The sequence below is a fragment of the Nipponia nippon genome, unplaced genomic scaffold (genome assembly GCF_047370975.1).
Source record: "Nipponia nippon isolate SJK-2023a ecotype South Korea unplaced genomic scaffold, ASM4737097v1 scaffold_33, whole genome shotgun sequence".
NCBI lineage: Eukaryota > Metazoa > Chordata > Aves > Pelecaniformes > Threskiornithidae > Nipponia > Nipponia nippon.
In genome coordinates, this window is record NW_028262351.1 from 4,420,623 (window position 1) to 4,439,934 (window position 19,312).

At 41.0% G+C, this 19,312-nt stretch overlaps 1 protein-coding gene and 1 pseudogene across 4 annotated transcripts in view; one reads left to right on the forward strand and one right to left on the reverse strand.

Annotated features, from left to right (window-relative positions):
- Positions 1-2,481: 2,481 nt before the first annotated feature.
- LOC148054204 (uncharacterized) lies at positions 2,482-3,546 on the forward strand (annotated as a pseudogene).
- A 4,448-nt stretch (positions 3,547-7,994) lies between these two features.
- The window catches only part of LOC104019252 (zinc finger protein 366-like), a 48,627-nt gene continuing 37,309 nt past the window's right edge, over positions 7,995-19,312 (reverse strand). For all 4 annotated transcript variants that reach the window (XM_087770855.1, XM_087770856.1, XM_087770858.1 and 1 more), the window contains 2 exons: positions 15,583-15,757; positions 7,995-13,030 (listed from right to left, as the gene is read on the reverse strand). In XM_087770855.1, coding sequence (XP_087626981.1) covers positions 12,516-13,030; positions 15,583-15,757 — 690 coding nt within the window. In that variant the 3' untranslated portion in view covers positions 7,995-12,515. The remainder of the gene's footprint in view (positions 13,031-15,582; positions 15,758-19,312) is intronic.

Here is a 19,312-nt window from a genome sequence, read left to right on the forward strand (position 1 = left end):
CTCAGAGTAGATCACCCTGAACACTTAGGGTCCCCTTTAGAAAGCTGATCAGTGGTCTGTGCACTAAGCTCCCAAAGAGTTAATCAGAGAAAGTAAAATGGAAAAAGAGGAAATTTTTTTTTAAATACAAAATAAAAAAGCAGAAGCATAAGAAAATATAATTTGCTAGTTTGCCACCATCTGTCAAAAATGCATGCAAGTAATCACTTGCACTTACTCTCCTCAGGATGCATGATAAGATCTACACAAAAATTGGTTCTATGTGGAAGCCTAAAAATGCAGAACCAAAGCCTTGGAAAAATAAACCTGGAAGCATGTGATTATAAGAAACTGAGGAAGCAGGTCAAACCATCTGCAAGGTTATTAGACTCCCACAATGAGACTACTGCGGCAATGGAAATGAAAAAGTCCTATATTATCCAACAGAGTATGAGTAGTTGGGTGGGTTCATGCTGCACAGGAGTTGGATCTGCTAATACAGTTCAGATAGAAGGACTACTGACCTCACTGCTGAAATCAGGCATGTGAGTAGATGTCCTTATCAGGTGTTCATTAGTAAAATGAGTGCAGCCACTTAAAATGTATTTGTCCCACAGCTGCTTGTTAAAGAAGAGTAGGTGGAACAGGCTGCATGAGCATGAAATTAGACAGGTTTGCTTAACCTGAGGATGATATAATTAAAATGGACTAACTTCACTGGAGTGGGTGACACTTGCACAATCCATTGTCATGATCCATTCTGGTTGGCTGTGGGGTGGCTGCCTCCCACAGAGTGATGGTAACAAGCATGTATGAGCTACTGTTATCATAAGCAACCCCGGCCATTTCTGCATGAAATATTTGTGTGGTATTAGTTTTGCTGGTGTCTAGTCCCAACTGATTGCTCATGCGAAGTCTGCCTCATACAACCTTGTAGAACTTGCAATGTAGTTAATCTCGGTTTAATAAAAACTCTCATTAGGGGAAAGCTTTTAATTTTTTTTCCCCTTAAGTAAGATCACATGTCTTTCCAAGCTCCCAGGCAGTGTTTGCATGTTGTCCTGGTTTCAGCTGGGATAGAGTTAGTTTTCTTCTTAGTAGCTGGTATAGTGCTGTGTTTTGGATTTAGGATGAGGATAATGTTGATAACACATTGATGTTTTGGTTGTTGCTGAGCAGAGTTTACACTAGTCAAGGACTTTTCAGCTTCTCGTGCTCTGCCAGGTGCATAAGAAGCTGGGAGGGAGCATAGCCAGGACAGCTGACCCAGACTAGCCAAAGGGCTATTCCATACCATATGACGTCATGCTCAGTATATAAGCTGGGGGAAGAAGGAGGAAGGGGGGGACGTTCAGAGTGATGGCGTTTGTCTTCCCAAGTAACCGTTACGCGTGATGGAGCCCTGCTTTCCTGAGGATGGCTGAACACCTGCCTGCCCATGGGAAGTAGTGAATGAATTCCTTGCTTTGCTTTGCTTGTGCGCGCGGCTTTTGCTTTACCTATTAAACTGTCTTTCTCACAACCCATGAGTTTTCTCACTTTTACTCTTCTGATTCTCTCCCCCATCCCACCGGGGGGGAGTGAGCGAGCGGCTGTGTGATACATAGTTGCTGGCTGGGGTTAAACCACGACAATGTGCATTTATCAGACCTATATCATCTTGGACCTTGCTAGTCTTGGTGCTGCTCTCATAGAATTCCAAGATAGATTGTACTAGGTCCTGTTTCAATTTTAGTGTAACTTTCTTCACAGCAGGATTTCACCACTGTTGTCAGTTTTCATTTTATTTATGTGGCTGTATGGAGGGCTGATTCTCTCTCATGAAAATGCTTTGTATACTGATTTTTAAAAAATCATCTTGGCCTATGAAACAAATAAAAAACATCGAGTTATGTGCTTCTAGAAAAGTCCTATAACTTGTAGTAGAAAATGGCAAGGTCTGTGAAGAAGTAACCAGCTTGCAGAATTCCCTGGCAAGATATCACTCTATTGATAGATATTTTCCTGGGTTTATGTCTGCCACTTGCTAAACTATATTTCTTTTAGAGTAATTTCTGTGATACCTTGTCTATCATCTTTATACTGTTCTCATCTTCATTAATTTATATAGTAGCTTTCCATAGGGTAGAAACACATTTCTTGTTTTCATACAACCGCATCATTCTCATTTTACTGCACCCCATCTTTTAGTAGGCTAATTAGTGTCTCAGTCATAATTTATTCTTTAATGATTTTCCATTGAGAACTGTAAGGGTACTTAAGTACTGAAAAAAGTACAGTATAAACAAACAGTCCCAGCTCCAAAAAAACAGGCCAACATTCTCCACTGATGTAAATTGACAGAGGTCTGTTGAACAAAAATACTCACACTACAAGAGATTTTTCAATCCAGGAAGTAACATATAATGCATATATATACACACATATACATATATTACATCATATATTACATATAATTACAACGGACACTGGAGCAGTGTGAGGAGCAGCAGCGGTGGTAGCATGGTGACCACCCAGCAAAAAGCCATGTCCTCTGCTGCTCCTGAGCTTCTAGCACCTGGTAGAACCAATGCAACCACACAGACAGAGCTCCTGTAAGAGCATGCGACCACCCAAGTTTCAGGCTGCAGGATGTGCATGGGGCTACTCCCAGAGATGGAGGGCAGTAGCAAGCACACCTGTGGGAGGTGTGCCCAGGTAGATGAACTGCTCTGCCTGGTGGCTGAGCTTCAGGAGGAGGCGGGCAGACTGAGGAGCATCTGAGAGTCTGAGAGGGAGATTGACCAATGGAGCTGTGCTCTGCCATCTCTGGTACACACAAGCCAGCTCACTATGGCAACTGCTGAGGTAGGTCCAGTATCTGCTTTGTGCCAGGAGGAAGGCAGCGTTACAAGGGATAGGGAGGAGTAGAAGCAGATTACTGCATGGAGTTTTCAGAGGAACCCCTCCTTACCCTCTCAGCTACCTTTACAGAATAGGTATGAGGCTCTGGGTATGGTAGATGAAGGACACAATGAGATAGAAGAGGAGGAATCTGTGCAAGCACTCTCACCAAGGTCAGATCAACCAACCCCTCGCATCAAGACCTGCATTAAGACCAGCACCGAGAAGAAATAATGGTGAGTTATGGTCATAGGTGACGCCCTCCTGAGCAGAAAGGAGGCACCCATCTGCAGACCAGACCCTCTTTTCAGGGGAGTTGGCTGCCTCCCCAGGGCCCAAATCAGGGATGTCACCAGACAACTGACGAGCTTAGTACAGCCTTTGGACTATTATCCATTCCTGCTCTTTCACATGGGTACTAATGACTTTGCAACAAAAAGTCTGAGGTCGATCAAAAGAGATTTCAGAGCCATGGGAAGAACGCTAAAGGATTCAGGAGCACAGGTAGTGTCTTCCTCAATCCTCCCAGTAATGGGGAGAGACATTGGAAGAAACAGGAGAGCCCAAGACATCAATACCTGGCTCCAGGACTGGTGCCTCCGTCAGAACTTTGGGTTTTATAACCATGGAAGAGTCTTCGAGGCACAAGGTATGCTGAGGTCTGACAGGATCCACCTGTCCTGATGGGGAAAACGCATCTTTGCTTGTAAGCTGGCGGGACTGATTGAGAGGGCTTTAAACTAGGATTGATGGGGGAAGGGGATACCAACAGGAGAGCTGACAGTAAGCCAAGGGTTGGCATGGCACCGCCTGAGGGTGGCAATGCTAACAGGAGCATTTATGCTGCTCCAGAGAGCACAGAGGGCTCCGGAGCACATCTGAAATGCTTGTACACCAACGCACGCAGTGTGAGAAACAAACAGGATGAACTGGAAGTGTTGGTCAGCTCCCAGAGCTATGATGTCATTGGTATTAGCGAGACTTGGTGGAATGAGTCCCATGCTGGGATGGAGGGCTACAGGCTGTTCAGGAGGGATAGGCAGGGCAGGCAAGGTGGAGGTATTGCACTGTATGTAAGGGAGAGGCTTGATTGCACAGCCCTTACAGTTAGCAATGATGTGGTTGAGAGCCTCTGGGTGAGGATCAGGGGGATGGAAAACAAAGGAGATGTCGTGGTGTGTGTCTACTATCGATCGCCCAGCCAGGATGACAGCACCGATGAGTTATTCTATAGGCAATTAGGAGAAATCTCTGGATCGGTAGCCCTTGTCCTTATGGAAGATTTCAACTTCCCAGACATCAGCTGGGAATGCCGTACTGCTGTGACGAGCAGGTCTTGGAAATTCTTGAAGATTGGAGGGGATAACTTCTTGTCACAAGTACTCAGTGAGCCAACTAGGAAAGGTGCCCTCCTAGACTTGTTATTACTGAATAGAGAAGGACTTGTGGGAGATGTGATGGTAGGTGTCTGTCTTGGCCACAGTGATTGTGAAATGGTCGAGTTTAAAATTTTTTGGTGTAATGAGAAAAAAGGTCAGCAGAGTTGCTAGCCTGGATTTCAAGAGAGCAAACTTTAAGCTACTCAGGGAGCTACTTAGCAGTGTCCCCCAGGAATCTGCTTTTGAGGGCTTAGGAGTCCACGAGTGCTGGTCGGTTTTTAAGAACCACCTTTTAGAAGCACAGGAGCAGGCAATTCCACTGTGTCGAAAGTCAAGCAAGTGGGGCAGAAGACCAGTTTGGCTGAAGAGGGAACTCCTCTAGGAACTCGGGAGGAAAAAGAAATTGTACAATGTCTGGAAGCAAGGTCAGGCTTCGCAGGAAGATTACAGAGCTGTGGTCTGCATATGCAGGAAGAAGACACGAAAGGCCAAAGCTCAGCTAGAGTTGAAACTGGCCAGTGTTGTGTCAGACAACAAGAAAGGGCTTTTTTAAGTACATTAATAGCAAGAGGAGGTCCAAGGAAAACATTGGACAGATACTTGTTGAAGATGGTCACCTGACTAATAGGGATGAAGAAAAAGCAGTGGCATTCAATGCTTTTTTTGCCTCAGTCTTTAATAATACTGATAGACCTTGGGGTGCCTGGTCCCCTGAGTCAGAGGAGTGTGGGAACAGTGACTTTCCATTTGTGGACACTGAAATTGTAAAGGATTGGCTGTATCAGCTGAATGTTCATAAGTCCATGGGGCCTGATGGGATTCATCCCAGAGTACTGAAGGAGCTAGTGGATGTTACAGCAGGACCCCTCTCGATCATCTACCAAAGGTCTTGGGAGTCTGGGGAGGTCCCTGCTGACTGGAAGCTAGCCAATGTTATTCCAGTCTACAAGAAGGGTGTGAGGGAAGACCCAGGAAACTACAGACTGGTTAGTCTAACCTCAATACCTGGAAAAATTATGGGGAAGATCATACTGGGTGCTATTGAAAGGCATTTAAAGGACAGTGCAAGCACCAGGCACAGTCAACATGGGTTCACAAAGGGAAAGTCCTGTCGAACTAATTTGATATCCTCCTATGATAAGGTCACCCGCCTAGTGGATGAAGGGAAGGCGGTGGATGCAGTTTTTCTGGATTTTAGTAAGGCTTTTGATGCTGTCCCTCACAGCATCCTTCTGGACAAGTTGTCCAACTGTGGGATGAGCAAGTTCACGGTGCACTGGGTGAAGAACTGGCTGAAGGGCAGGGCTCAAAGGGTTGTAGTGAATGGGGCTACATCTGGCTGGCGACCAGTCACCAGCGGTGTTCCTCAGGGCTCAATTCTAGGGCCAGTTCTGTTCAATATATTTATCAATGATCTGGACGCAGGAGCTGAATGCACCCTTAGCAAGTTTGCTGATGATACCAAACTGGGAGGTGCTGTTGACTGTCTTGAGGGACAAGAGGCCTTGCAGAGGGATCTGGATAGATTGGAGCATTGGGCAATCATCAGTGGCATGAAACTTAACAAGTCCAAATGCTGGATTCTGCACCTGGGACAGAGTAATGCCAGGCACAAGTATAGACTGGGAGAGTGGCTGGAGAGCAGCCGTGCAGAAAGGTATCTGGGGGTGCTGGTTGACAGTAGGCTCAATATGAGTAGGCATGTCCTATGAGGAGTGGCTGAGGACTCTGGGTTTGTCTAGTTTGGAGAAAAGGAGTCTGAAGGGCAACCTCATTGCTTGTATCTACAGCTTCCTGAGGAGGGGAAGTGGAGAGGGAGGTGCTGATCTCTTCTCCCTGGGATCCAGTGACAGGGCGCATGGGAATGGTTCAAAGCTGCATCGGGGAGGTTCAGACTGGACATTAGGAAGCATTTCTTTACTGAGAGGGTGGTCAAACCCTGGAACAGGCGTCCTAGAGAGGTGGTCGATGCACCAAGCCTGTCAGTGTTTAAGAGGCATTTGGACAATGCCCTTAATAACATGCTTTAACTTTTGGTCAGCCCTGCATTGGTCAGGCAGTTGGACTAGATGGTCATTGTAGGTCCCTTCCAACTGAAAATATTCTATGCTATGCTATGCTATGCTATGCTATTCTATTCTATTCTATTCTATATCTGGGAACAGCATTAGCAGTGATCCTTATTTAGTGTTTCATCATTTACAAGTGCTGAAATGACTGACACCCTGCATGTGTTTTTAGATCAGATCTTTGCATCATAAACCAGTGGGCAAACACATTTAGTTGTATCCACAGAGTGTATTAATGGGACAAATTTGGCAAGGGGTTGTGTATGCAGCCTTGTTACTTAAACTGGGATTTTGATCTGTTGAAGGTCTAATACACTGCAACTTGACAGTGACTTGCTCTTGTCGGAGATATCCCATCTCATTTGCATCTAACTAAGGTTGTTTTTCCTTTCCGTCACTTTTTGTTGTAACATCTGTATTAATTTTGCTGTCTCCATGACAATACTTTAGATATACTATGCCTTTCCCCACATATCACTACAGGCATAGACATGCCCCCTGTGAACATCCAAGAGACTCTCTTTCTCTTCTACTTCCTTTCTGCTTGTTTGAAAACATAAGTGAGCATACCTCAGTTTTCAACAAAAATTAAAAGGACCAAACGTATGTTTTTCTAAATTATATTTTTGTAGCTAGCAAAGAGGAAACTTTGATTATCACTGACACTGAGTCACATGGAAATGAACTAGGTCACTCCCCAGCTAAAGAAACATATCCACCTCCTCATGTAGAACTAGCTTATAATCTTCATAGGGGTTTTACCTGCAATCAAAACAGAAGGAAAAAAGAAGGAAATAAGAAAACAAAAAAGCAAAAAAGGCTTAATTCTGTTTCATTTAGCTTCTTACATGTATTTCTAGTATTTGTATAAGCCTTCTTGCACTTTTTAAGGTATATACCTCTGAGAATTAGAAACTGAATATCTCTATTTTATTATTTGAGTTATTTTATAGCTAGCATTCCAGTTGCTTTGTCTCTGTGTTCAAAAACTTAAAAGCTTAAAATTGTCTTTGTGAAGTCTGATGATGCCAATTCCATCAGGATCTCATTAAAACAAACAAACAAACAAACAAATCCAAGAGTTTACTCATCACTTAGAAGTGATGCTTTCCATTAGAAAAAGAAACTCTGAGTTCAGAGTCTTCTGCTTATTCCTTAAATTATAAAGGTATTCCTACTTTCTTAACTTCAATTTTATAACACATCTGGTTGGGTTTTTTTCTTCTCTTTTTGCAGGATGCAGATCTTTGAAACGTCTTTAAGATAAGTATTACATCTTTCTTTTTTAGCTTGTCTGAGACTAAGTTAACAAATACCATAATCATTCCAGAGTGTTCTTTATGTCCTCCCTGCAGTCTATAATAATAAAGTGATCTTTCTGTCTCAGAGGACCTGAAGGCCTTCTGCCTTTGTCTCCTAACTAGTCCTCTTTCATTCATTTAGGCTTCCCTTTACAAGGACCACTCTTCAGTGGTGCTGAGTGAAGTATGACCTTGTCAGACCAGCCCCATGCATTTACTATATAAAATAGCTAGGGTGCCAAGAACTCCAGATCTGTTTCAATACAAAGGACAGCAGCATCTCCAGTATATATTTATTTACTTAAATTAATACATCATACATGCTTTTACTATTGAGATAGAAAGCCAGAAACTAAATATTCACAGATAGTTGGTCCATTTTTTTGAGTTGGGGCTTTAAATAGGAACCCAGTGTTCTATGTGAAATAAATATACACATCATTTGCAAAATCTGTTAGGAGTACAAAATGTTAACTCTGTTACATCTTGTTCAGCTAAGCAGACATGACTTATTTTCAAAACTGTTAATAATTATAAAAAACTTCTTGGAATAATAAATATAGTACTTATATTACTTCTTAGCTGTACACTCATAATAGCAGAGTACAGCAGCACCGTATGAAGAGAGAAATCAGAGAATAGCCACTAAACTAATACAGAGTTGTAAAAATGTGAGTATGGTAGCTTTCCGGTAACTTTCTAAGAACATGTTTTATAGGACACAGCACAGGATAAACTTACTTCTATTCTAATATTATCATAAAGTGTTTTATCCTTTGAGCTGCTGAGCACATAGCACCTGTCTTTGCCTTCACAGACTGGAGGCTGTCCAGCAGCCAGGAGAACTCAGGTTCACAAGGAGATGGCTGAGTCCTGGTGGCCAGACTCAAAACAGCTCAGTCCAAGATTACCTACAACTTCACTTTCTCAGTAAATACATCGTATTTCTTTACCCTCAAATTTTATTAACCCAACTTTTGACTTTTCATTCACCTACTCTGTTCTGTACAGTGTCTTGCAGAATTCTCCCTGCTGCCCTTTACAGCAGAAAAGCCTCTAATTTAACAAACCATGTGCCTTCACTTGCCCAGACTCATTATAGTGTTGCCAATTTACCATTCCTCAGCAAGGCTTCTTGAGCATCTGGTTTGAAAAGCATCTCAGTTGTATGAGTTTGTGGTCACTCTTATTTGTTCTGATGCTCTCCAAGAGGATGAAGTTAGGCTTCATATAATAATGCAGGGAAATGGTATGGATGTGATTTAATATAGACGTGATGGAGACTGGTCTTTAATTTAATGTGTTATCACAAACTGAAAACCCAAATAGCAGAGAAGAGTCAGATAGATACTTTTATTTTCCACAGCATTGCAAGAAAAAGGTAGATGATAGACTCAGATTAGGAAGGAGGAAAAAAGAAAATGAGTGTCTCGAGGTCCAGGACACAGGTAAAGTCTCTACAGGGCTTCTGGGCCTCTATTCAAAGGAAAATAAGGAAGCTAATCCTTTGAAAATGGGAAATAACTTGGTTATGAGAGCAAATTTCTATAAAGCATTTTCAAAGCTATTAAAAAAACAAAGGCTGTTACTGTCTGTTCCCAAAATGGTGCCAATGTAAATAGTGTGAAAATAACTTATGTTTGAAAAGCAAGGTGCTTCACAATGGAGCCTGTTATTTCAATTTTAATTTGTCCCTTGGAGCCTCTTTATAAGTGTCTTAGGCCCAGCTACATTATGTTCTGCAGTAGGGAGGACTATCATCTAATCCTTTTGCTTGGGTCACTTAGCACTGCCTCCTTATCTCAGTAATAGTTTTGTTTGCAATTCCTCTGACTGGTCACTTTTACAGTTTTAGATGAGTTCTTTACTACTCTAACATGAATCAGCTGTGGGTGTTTGTGAATTAGCTTAGTGTGACTATGTGACCGGGCACAGTCTCAAGGCCTCATTGTAATGAAATATTCTCCACTTTCTAGGAAGAATGCAAGAAAAGGGATTTACATTACAAATTATTCCCAAATAGCATTGCCATTCTGGGGACCTCTACTCTTTTCTACCTGGCCGTATGTTGTTGATAGTTGCTTTTGCTCCAATAAGAAGTGGGATTGTAGAAGTGGATAAATTGGCTGCAGTGAAGGTGTGGTTGAAAGTGTTTGGGTTAACCATTCAGATAACCCAGAATTGTTTGCAGTGAGTTCCTTTCCTGAGGAAACCTCTGATGCTTTCCCTTATGAGGTCTGTATGGGAATTCTAGACTGAATACTTCCAGTAGATGTCGTTTTCATGGTTATGATGTTATCTGCTGGGAGTTGAGCTCTGCTGAAAATGTCTCCTTTGTTCCATTTTCCTGGAATGCTCTTGATATATAACCATTTGTCTCTCTCTTGATAAGGATTGTCTAGCTGTCCTGTAACACTTTCCAATTTATAGACAACAGGGCTATACAAGAGCTGCATGCCTTTCTGTTCTACCCACTGCAGAAGTGACGTGACTTGCTAAGCTCAACTCATCTGCATGACCACCATTATAGAAATTGCAACCAGGTTCGACTTTTATTATAGGAACTTATATGGCTGCAAAGGTGGGGTGGACTGATCTTGAATGGTGCACAGCTGGGAACTGGGAACTCGGAACTCACCTTGAGGGAGACATTTCTGAGAGTCAGTGGCTCCCAGCTCTTGGCTGTATACGTTCTAAAATAGGAGCTTTTGTCAGGCAGAGGCAATATATTGCCAAGAAGGTAACTGAAGGACTTGTTCCCATTTCTAAAAGACAGTCTTCTAGACTGAATTAATGATGAATTTCTACCTGATCATTTCCCTTCTAGACTGAGAAAGCATACAGTTGTACACATTATTCCTGAAAGTTTTCTGATTCTTCTGCTTGACCATGTTTTCCTTGAAAGATGGCTCCTTTTTCAAGAGGAGTTATCTTGCAGTGGAAGCAAGGAAGTTGAATGTATATAATAAAACAGTTCATCACTGAAAAAGCATGGCTATGTACCTCTGAAATACACATTTTGAAAAACATCATTCATTCTAGTCATAAAGAAGTGACCTACATTCCACATCAACTTGGTATATCCTTTTTATTTTAAAAAAGTATGTACATCAGCTGTACAGTTAATTACATTTAGAAGAGTGACCTGTACGTTAAAGCTTCTTATATCAATAGCTTTCTCTGCTCTTCATTCAGAATCTTTATTATGCTGTGTTTGAGCCCTGAAAAATGAAACCATCTTCTGCAATCTTGGACTACACAAACCCAGTTTTATATGATGAATAAGGACTACTGCCCTGTGAATGCTGATTAACTGGTAGGTGTGAGAATTACTTCTGTAAGGCAAGAGGTTTCTTATAATGTCAGAGAGCTGCAGCTACAGGCCTCTAGCCTTAGCAAGCCATAAGTATATGACTTAATATTTAATTATAACTTGCTATATATTGAGCATGATGATAACAAGGTATTTCAAATCAAGATCTTGGCAGGTAAGTGAAGAACGAAGTAATATTTGGAAATGATGTACCATATATATAAAAGTTTTAACCTTTTGAGCTGGGAATGTCAAAATGACATAGGAATAATTAAACTACTTATTAAATCTTTATTTCCTTAAAAGTAACAGGATGGCTTGGGGCTCTTTGTCGTATATCTTGAAGATGCAGGAATTAAGGTGCTGGTCAAACTATTCATGCAATTAATGGAATGTGCTTTTATGAACACATAATTGTGTATATATATTTGTTATGAACATATAATTGTATGGGAATCAGAGGATGAAAAGTTGGGAATGACTCATTAAAAACTGCATTAATAGAATTCTTCTGAAAGGCCTGGAGCTTACTGGTCAAGCCATGTTAATAAGGGAAAATTTCTGACTCAGATAAGAGGAAATCGAAAAACAGTTTTCCTCTGTGAGGTACTGCTTGCCCTATAAGGGCTCTTTTTTGGCATCTCTTCTAAAATAAAATCTGGTCGGACCTGGGAATTTCAAAATCATCCTTGCTAGCCAAGATAAACTGAACAGATAAACAGCAAAATTACATCATTTTCTCAATGAAATTACTCTTATTGCTTTATGTGTAATTACAGCAAGACTTGCAAATGCTACACGCTGCTTCTGCTGATGATTAAATGTATTGGTCTGAGCAGACAGTAGAACAAAATGTCAATGCAGTCCATGCTATTTCACTTGAAGAATTGCTGGATACTCCCATACTGACTGAAACATAGCAAAACATGAACATTCCTTGTGCCAGAGGAAAAGCTTCTGTGACCGTAAATTCCAGTTCTTTCAAAGCTTTGCAGAGTTGCACTTCACTATCTCACAAGACATTAGCATTTCTTCTTAATTTGTTTCCCATTTCTCATTGTAAGTGGTTGAACTAAAACAGTAACTTTAGTAAATGAAAGTATTTGGATTGATTGTGTTAGTTCTGAGAGTGACAGAACTTTCATGCACACCATATTTAATAGTACTCTTGCTTATACTGTGAAATACTTAGCATTTTCAGATTTTTTGAGACCTATGGTTAGAAATGTTCATATATATTTAGTCAGATAATAAATCAAACACTAAAGTATGTTGCTTTTTGATAACTAGAAAATTGTGTATAAGTCTCTACCACCCCAGATAAAGGAAAATAAACTTCTGTACCCACCCCATTGTCTGCTTTTACATCAATTGAATAAGTATAAAAATGTTAGTGTTCGATATCTATTGCATTTCTTGGTGACCTTGGACTGCTTCATTTTTTTCATGTACGTGTTTTACCTTAAATTATTTTTATTCATTTGGCTTGTTTATTTCTAAAGACTACTACAAACTCCCAGGCTTTGGTAAATTACAGTTCATGCTGAAAAGCTATCTGTTTCTAATTTTCCAGCTGTTTTAAAATGTCCATTTAAATGCCTATAAGTTTTGTTTGGTTTTCCATTTTTCTTTCCAGTAATTCTTTCAAACTCTTGTTCCTGTGTTTGAAATACAAGTAATCAGAGAGAGAATGGCCAAGTCTGGCCTTTTCAAAGGATCTAAAGCTGAGGTGTTCTTTGTTGTTTGCAAGGTCTCTCTCTCCTTGGCTCTCCTGTTTGTCTGAATTTCCTATTCTCTTCTCCAGTCCTCCCTTACTTAGCATTTTTTCCTTCTCATTGCAGTCCTTCGTCATGCACTCAGGTTTGCCAGACAGATCTTGAGCCACGTACAGCTTGTTGTTGTCGTGATGGTAAATGCCAGGGCTGTAATGCTCTGTCTCATAGCAGTTGTCGTCGTCTTCTTCCTGGCATGAGCTTCCCTTGGCACTCTCGCCATCCAAATGAAATGAGATTCCCTTCCCTTGGCTTTTCTGGGAAAGATCAAAGGGTTCTTCCTGTTCCAAGCTTTTCAAGACATTTGTCTGGGACAGAGAAATTCTTCCAAAACCTTGGGGGGGGGGGGGGGGGGGGGGAAGGAACAATTTATATATAGCAAATTTTACTATGTGACACATGGTTAAAAAACGTGAGATGGCCTTCTGTTTAATATTTTACCTTTGTCTTCTACCTAGCTATCTCCAACTACTTTTCTGTTTACATCTCATGGCATCTCCTTTGAGATGCTGTTAAAAGTACTATTGTATCCACTTCACAGTCAGGTCAGGACACACAAAACATTGTGCTGTACATGCCAGACACTTGATGAGAGAGCTAGGAATAAAAGTGAAGTGTCCTGGCCTCTTGTAAACTATTTTTGCCAGTGAACCTACCCACTTCCTCCTTCCTATTTTTTTTAAATGAACACTTTGATCTAAACTATCACATGCCATACTCAAAGTCCCAGGTTTTATACATTTTTTTCCAGAGGAGTGGAAGAGATTAAAAACGTTAACATATTTGTTCTATGGACCCTCTGGTTCAAAGTTACTACTTTAAAAATGAAAACACAATCATGTCTTGTCAGTCTACGACCTCTGCTCTCCTTGATTTTTCCTCTCTCATCTAGTGCCACTGAAAAGCTATATGCACTAGATAGTGCTTCAGCTTGAAGAAATCACTATAATCAAATGATGATTTTGAGTTGTGCAGTATAAATCTGAGTGTGGTCCTGGATCTAGTTTGTCTTAATATTTGTCAGAGCGTCTCATTTCTGTTCCTCTTGCTGGAAACCCAGACGTTACCCAGGAGGCATCTGTGGACTTAAATGTGCTCTGACCATCAGGATGCACAGAAGAAGATTCAGACACTGCAGGTAGAGTCCATCTTAATTAAAAGAAAGATGACAGTACTGTGGTGAGGACTTCACCCAATAGCAAAAATCTATGAGAGCCACTATTTTACTTGATTAGTTTGGGTTTGTTTTTTTTTCCTCAGTAACTGAATCCAGTTTCTGCAGGATTTATGCAGCCTCACTAGATACAGCTGCTACTTTGCAACAGGTTGTATTTGTTAAAATGGTTCATGAGCAGGTGTCAACCCTCACAAATTGTCTTATGTCTGATAAGCCTCAAGGGCTGAAGAATCTCTGTACATGAAAAGCACTTAGGCTGTCTTCAATTACAAGTAATTGCGTAACTAGCATGGTGATGTAGGAGATTTACAGGAAAAAAAGAGCCATTTATATTCTTATTTGTTAGGATCTTTGTAAATTTTATCCCAAATGTCATTAGAGTATGTGTTTTCCATATGTGCTAGGCTGCCCTAAAGCCTGAATTTGAGGAACACCAAGAAATCTTACCCATGAAGGAGTTAGTTATTTATCCAGAAAGTCTTAACAAACAAAATATCTTGGATACTCAAACTCTCAAAACAATCCCCCCTAATTCCCCCACTTCTTTAGATAGCATTGGCATGTGTGCACACGAGGCTGATTTTAGGAAGTGTATGTGGTGGATGGGAGGTAAGAAATGCTTTGCAGGATGCACTGAGTGGTCAAAAATCCATATACTTTGAGATGAGGGAGGAGCGTCTCCTCCTGTCCACATGCTTCTTTGTAAACTGGGTCTGAGCTTATGGCCTTTATCTAACATCAACTATGTCAACACATCACAGAATAAACATATCTTAAGCAGAAAGGCTCTTGGATGTAGAGCCATTCGGGCTTTCATTCCCATTCCAGACTAGAATCCAATAAGCAGTGAACAAGACCCGTGAAATCTTCTAGATTTTTTGCTTCTGTCAACTTTGAATGTATTTACAATTTATCCCCATTTTTAAAACCATGGGGATGTGCCTCAAACATGAGAGAAAAACTATAAACTCCCAACCAGATGTGTCTGGGGAAAAACGTCTGCTTGTTCATGGCTACTAGGCTGTGGTCTATCAGCATCTAGGAATCACCCCCCTTCCCCCCCCCAAACTGTAAAATTTATTAAAAAATAATGGAACTACACCCTCAGTCAGGAAGATCAATGCAATTTCAGCCATGTCCTCCAATAATTCCCCTGGCCAACTACATGTGCCTAAGTCTCACTAAGGCTCCACCAGCTCACTGCCATTTGTGTCTCAGGGGTACCCACATGCTGGGAGAAGCTCTGCGGTGCTGTGGATATTGCACCTTCCCCACAGTAATGGGCAGCCCTGGGCTTAAGTACAAGAACATTTGGTATGGCTTGATAAATCCTCTGCTCTAACACTACTGACTATATTTTCCCTAACACTTGACAACAGCAACTTAATGCGCTAAAATTATTTCTTTTGTACTCACAAATACTGTCTCATTTTGTCTCCATCTACTACTCCGTCTCAGTCTGTACCTCTGTGTCATCAGATATCTAGTCTGAAAGGTCTCTGAGACAAGGGTCACTACCTTGGGGATCTCTGAACTATAGCACTGGAGTAATATAGATAGTTAATAACAACTTCCCAGGCTTATGGGATTCAATCTCTTCCAATTGCATTGGATCTATGGTACAAGATTGTAGATCTGTGGTACAAAGCCCATTTGGGTTTACTGATATGCACCTTCAAACCTCTCAGAGAATAACTGAAAAATATTACCTTGAGAATGAAATCCTCTTTCCATGATGCTGTGTTTGACTTTCATGTGTCTGGTTAGGTTCCCCTTCAAGGTGAATTTACTGGGACAGTAGAGGCACTTGAAAGGCTTACTGTCTGAGTGCAAGTGCATGTGTCCCATTAAATTGTGCATTCTGTTAAATTCCTTTCCACACAGCTGTCAAAAACAGTAAAAATTAAAATTATTTGTTCGTAGGGGTACTTCCAAGGAGAACATTTTAAAAGGGAATAGAACCTACCCTTCTCAACTTGAACCCTGGCAGCTTCTGGCTGCAATTTGTTTTTCAAAGATACAGGCAAAAAACCTGCAGACAAGAATACGTGTTTGAGTTTGATCTATCTAGGGCCTTCTGTACTGCTGCCATTTTTTTTTAATTTGGTGACTAAGAGAGACACACAGTCAAGGATTCACCAAAATCAGGGAATGTTGTTGTAAGGAGGAGAGAGGCTTAAGTACGTAACCTGCAAGACTCTTAACTTGAATGAAATTCAAAGTATAACTTTCTGCTCTGGTGAACCATTTCATTTGTAGTTTATAAATCTGTTTATCAGCTTCTGTGTTTCAGTGTCTCTGGTGAGTAAGCTGGAATTTAAACAGTCATGGGCTGCAAGAATGGCTCAGCTTTCCCTGAAGCGTGTTCCTGACAGCTCGAGTCATTGATATTTCCATTTGATGAAACAATAAGGTTTTTTTTTCATTGTTGCTGTTTATCTAGATGGGTCCTTTTGTAGTCTGGTCCCTTATAAATCAAATATATTCTCGCATCCAAAGAAGAGCAATGAAGCTGGTGAAGGGTCTAGAGAACAAGTCTTATGAGGAGCAGCTGAGGGAACTGGGGTTGTTTAGTCTGGAGAAAAGGAGGCTGAGGGGAGACCTTATCGCTCTCTACAACTACCTGAAAGGAGGTTGTAGCGAGGTGGGGGTTGGTCTCTTCTCCGAAGTAGCAAGTGATAGCACAAGAGGAAACAGCCTCAAGTTGCGCCAGGGGAGGTTTAGATTGGATATTAGGAAAAACTTCTTCACTGAAAGGGTAGTCAGGCACTGGAACAGGCTGCCCAGGGAAGTGGTTGAGTCCCCATCCCTGGAGGTATTTAAAAGATGTGTAGATGTGCTGCTTAGGGACATGTTTTAGTGGTGGACTTGGCAGTGTTTCCTGGTTTCAGCTGGGATAGAGTTAATTTTCTTCCTAGTAGCTGGTATAGTGCTGTGTTTTGGATTTAGGATGAGAATAATGTTGATAACACACTGATGTTTTAGTTGTTGCTGAGCACTGTTTATTGTAGTCAAGGACTTTTCAGCTTCCCATGCTCTGCCAAGTACACAAGAAGCTGGGGAGGGGGCACAGCCAGGACAGCTGACCCAGACTGGCCAAAGGGCTATTCCATACCATATGACGTCATACCCAGTGTATAAACTGAGGGGAGTTGGCCAGGGGGCACCAATTGCTGTTTGTGGACTGGCTTGGCATCAGTTGGTGGGTGGTGAGCAGTTGCATCACTTGTTTTTCCTGGGTTTTGATCCTCTCTTTGTTGTTGTTGTTTTCCTTTTCACTACAATTTTTTTTTCCAATTATTAAACTGTTCTTATCACAACCCACGAGTTTTCTTACTTTTGCCCTTCCGATTCTCTCCTCCATCCTACCAGGAAGGGGTGCAAATAGCTGTGTGGTGCTCAGTTGCCGGCTGGGGTTAAACCACGACACAGTGTTAGGTTTACAGTTGGACGTGATGATCTTAAGGGTCTTTTCCAACCTAAATGATTCTATGATTCAAGACATGAGAGTTTGACATCACTATTACAAACTTCTGGTCTTACTTGTCTTCTGGTCGTACCCTATCAGGATTTATAATTTTATTCACATTCAGGTGGCTATTTCCATCCTATGCAAACTTCTGTGTTTGCTTTCTACTTAAGCTCTTTTTCTGGAATGTTTTTAGACAAATACTTTTACCATCAGAATTTTTTTTATGATCTTTATTACTATATGAGCCAGAATCACCATTACTGAGTAATTGAAACTTATAGCAAGCAGTGTACTCATCTGGAATAAAATGATTAAAAAGCAATTACTGAGATTCCACCAAATTTTTGGTCCAATCTGATTTCTGATTTAATTTATTTTGGTAGTACAGAAGGTCTGCTACCTACAAACCTGGAATAGCTGGATGAAATGTAGGTAGTGGAATGATCCTCGGTGAAGTAGTACTTCACTACTCCTTTGCTTTTTAAACCATCTCTTGAGGGAAAATGGAAGCAGTTCACTAATATAAAAATTTGCAGTGGTATTGTTTTTAAATAAAGACTAGAGCTGAGTCAATGTTGCAAAAAGGACAAGTCTGGAAATATTCACTTGCTTTTAAAAAAATATTTACTTCAGCTGCATTAGTGCTCTTCTGTGATTTGCTCTCTGTGATTTTGCTAAAATGAACATTCTAGCAAATAAATTTATCAGCAAAGTGAAAAAAATAAAAAAAAGAATAGCCACTGAAAATGAGTTATTAATTTGTAAAAGTAAGATATATTCCAAGGGTCATACAGCAACTTAGGAAAGAGGACTGTCTCTCTTTTGCATTCAAAGAAAGCTAATCTGCCGGATGACTTATATTCAGTGAAATGAATGCACCAAAAACATTCTGAAAGTGCTGGGAGGAAAGAAAGAGGAGAAGAAGCACTGATGAGCACAGAAAATTCACAAGGAAGAACACCAGCTTAATATATCTTGACAGCTGCTGGAACGATCTATGATGTGTCAATATTTCTCTGGCTGTAAGAATGCCAATAATAATACCTCTCTAATACCTCTTAGCAGAAGGCTTCTGGTTATCTGCTTGGCTGACCTGTGTTCTCACTCGCTTTTGCTTTCTGATAGCTAGGTCTTTATTTCTCTATCTAAACTGGTAATCAAGGAAAATCAGGCTAAACAGGTGAATGGCTAGAGTACTTCATGCAAATCTATATCTTTATAAGGTATTGAGTAGTAAAATGGGTCTGGTAGGAGCATTTTTTTTCTGTCAAGGCAACATTTCTCTTTCTTCATAATGAAAAGAGAAGGGACTTCCTAAAGGATACTTCCTTACAGCATAAACGTTTTGTGTTTCTGAATAAAGGGGGTAGGTTTTCCATTTCCCAAAGCCATGCACAGTCTTAGGGATGTGTAATGTGTTCCTGTCCTGAAATCTCCTCTGGGGACATGAGGAAAAGGTACCAGAGTGGAGAGGTGTGGCAGGAAAATGAAAGAAATGCAGATATGAAAATTGTTTTTTCAGAACCATGTGGCATGGTGTCTGGGTAAGATGTCTCTTTCAAAAGGCACAAGACAAGTTTCAGATGAATGTCCACGATTCAGAGGGCGAAGGGAGCAGGTTTCAGGCTCACATGCTGAAAGATGGCAACTCAGAGCTAGCTGGGGTTCACAGCTAGTGCTTAAACAACAGCCTGAGTCTGCAGACCAAACTAGGAAGGTGTACAAGATTTTCTTCCTTTGTGACAGGACAGGGGTGTGAGCACTGATGAGCAGAGTGTGAAAGATGACCCAGAGCCAGTTGCATGGGAGGGAGCTCCAGCAGAAGTCACCACAGAGCACCTTAGCACTCAGGGAGATGCAAAGCTCATGCAAAAGATCTTGGGATAGCAGGAAGGACTTGTGGGCCTTTTGTTAGGCTCTCTAGACAAAATAAAATTCAAGCCCTGAAGAGAAAGACCTTAGCTGCA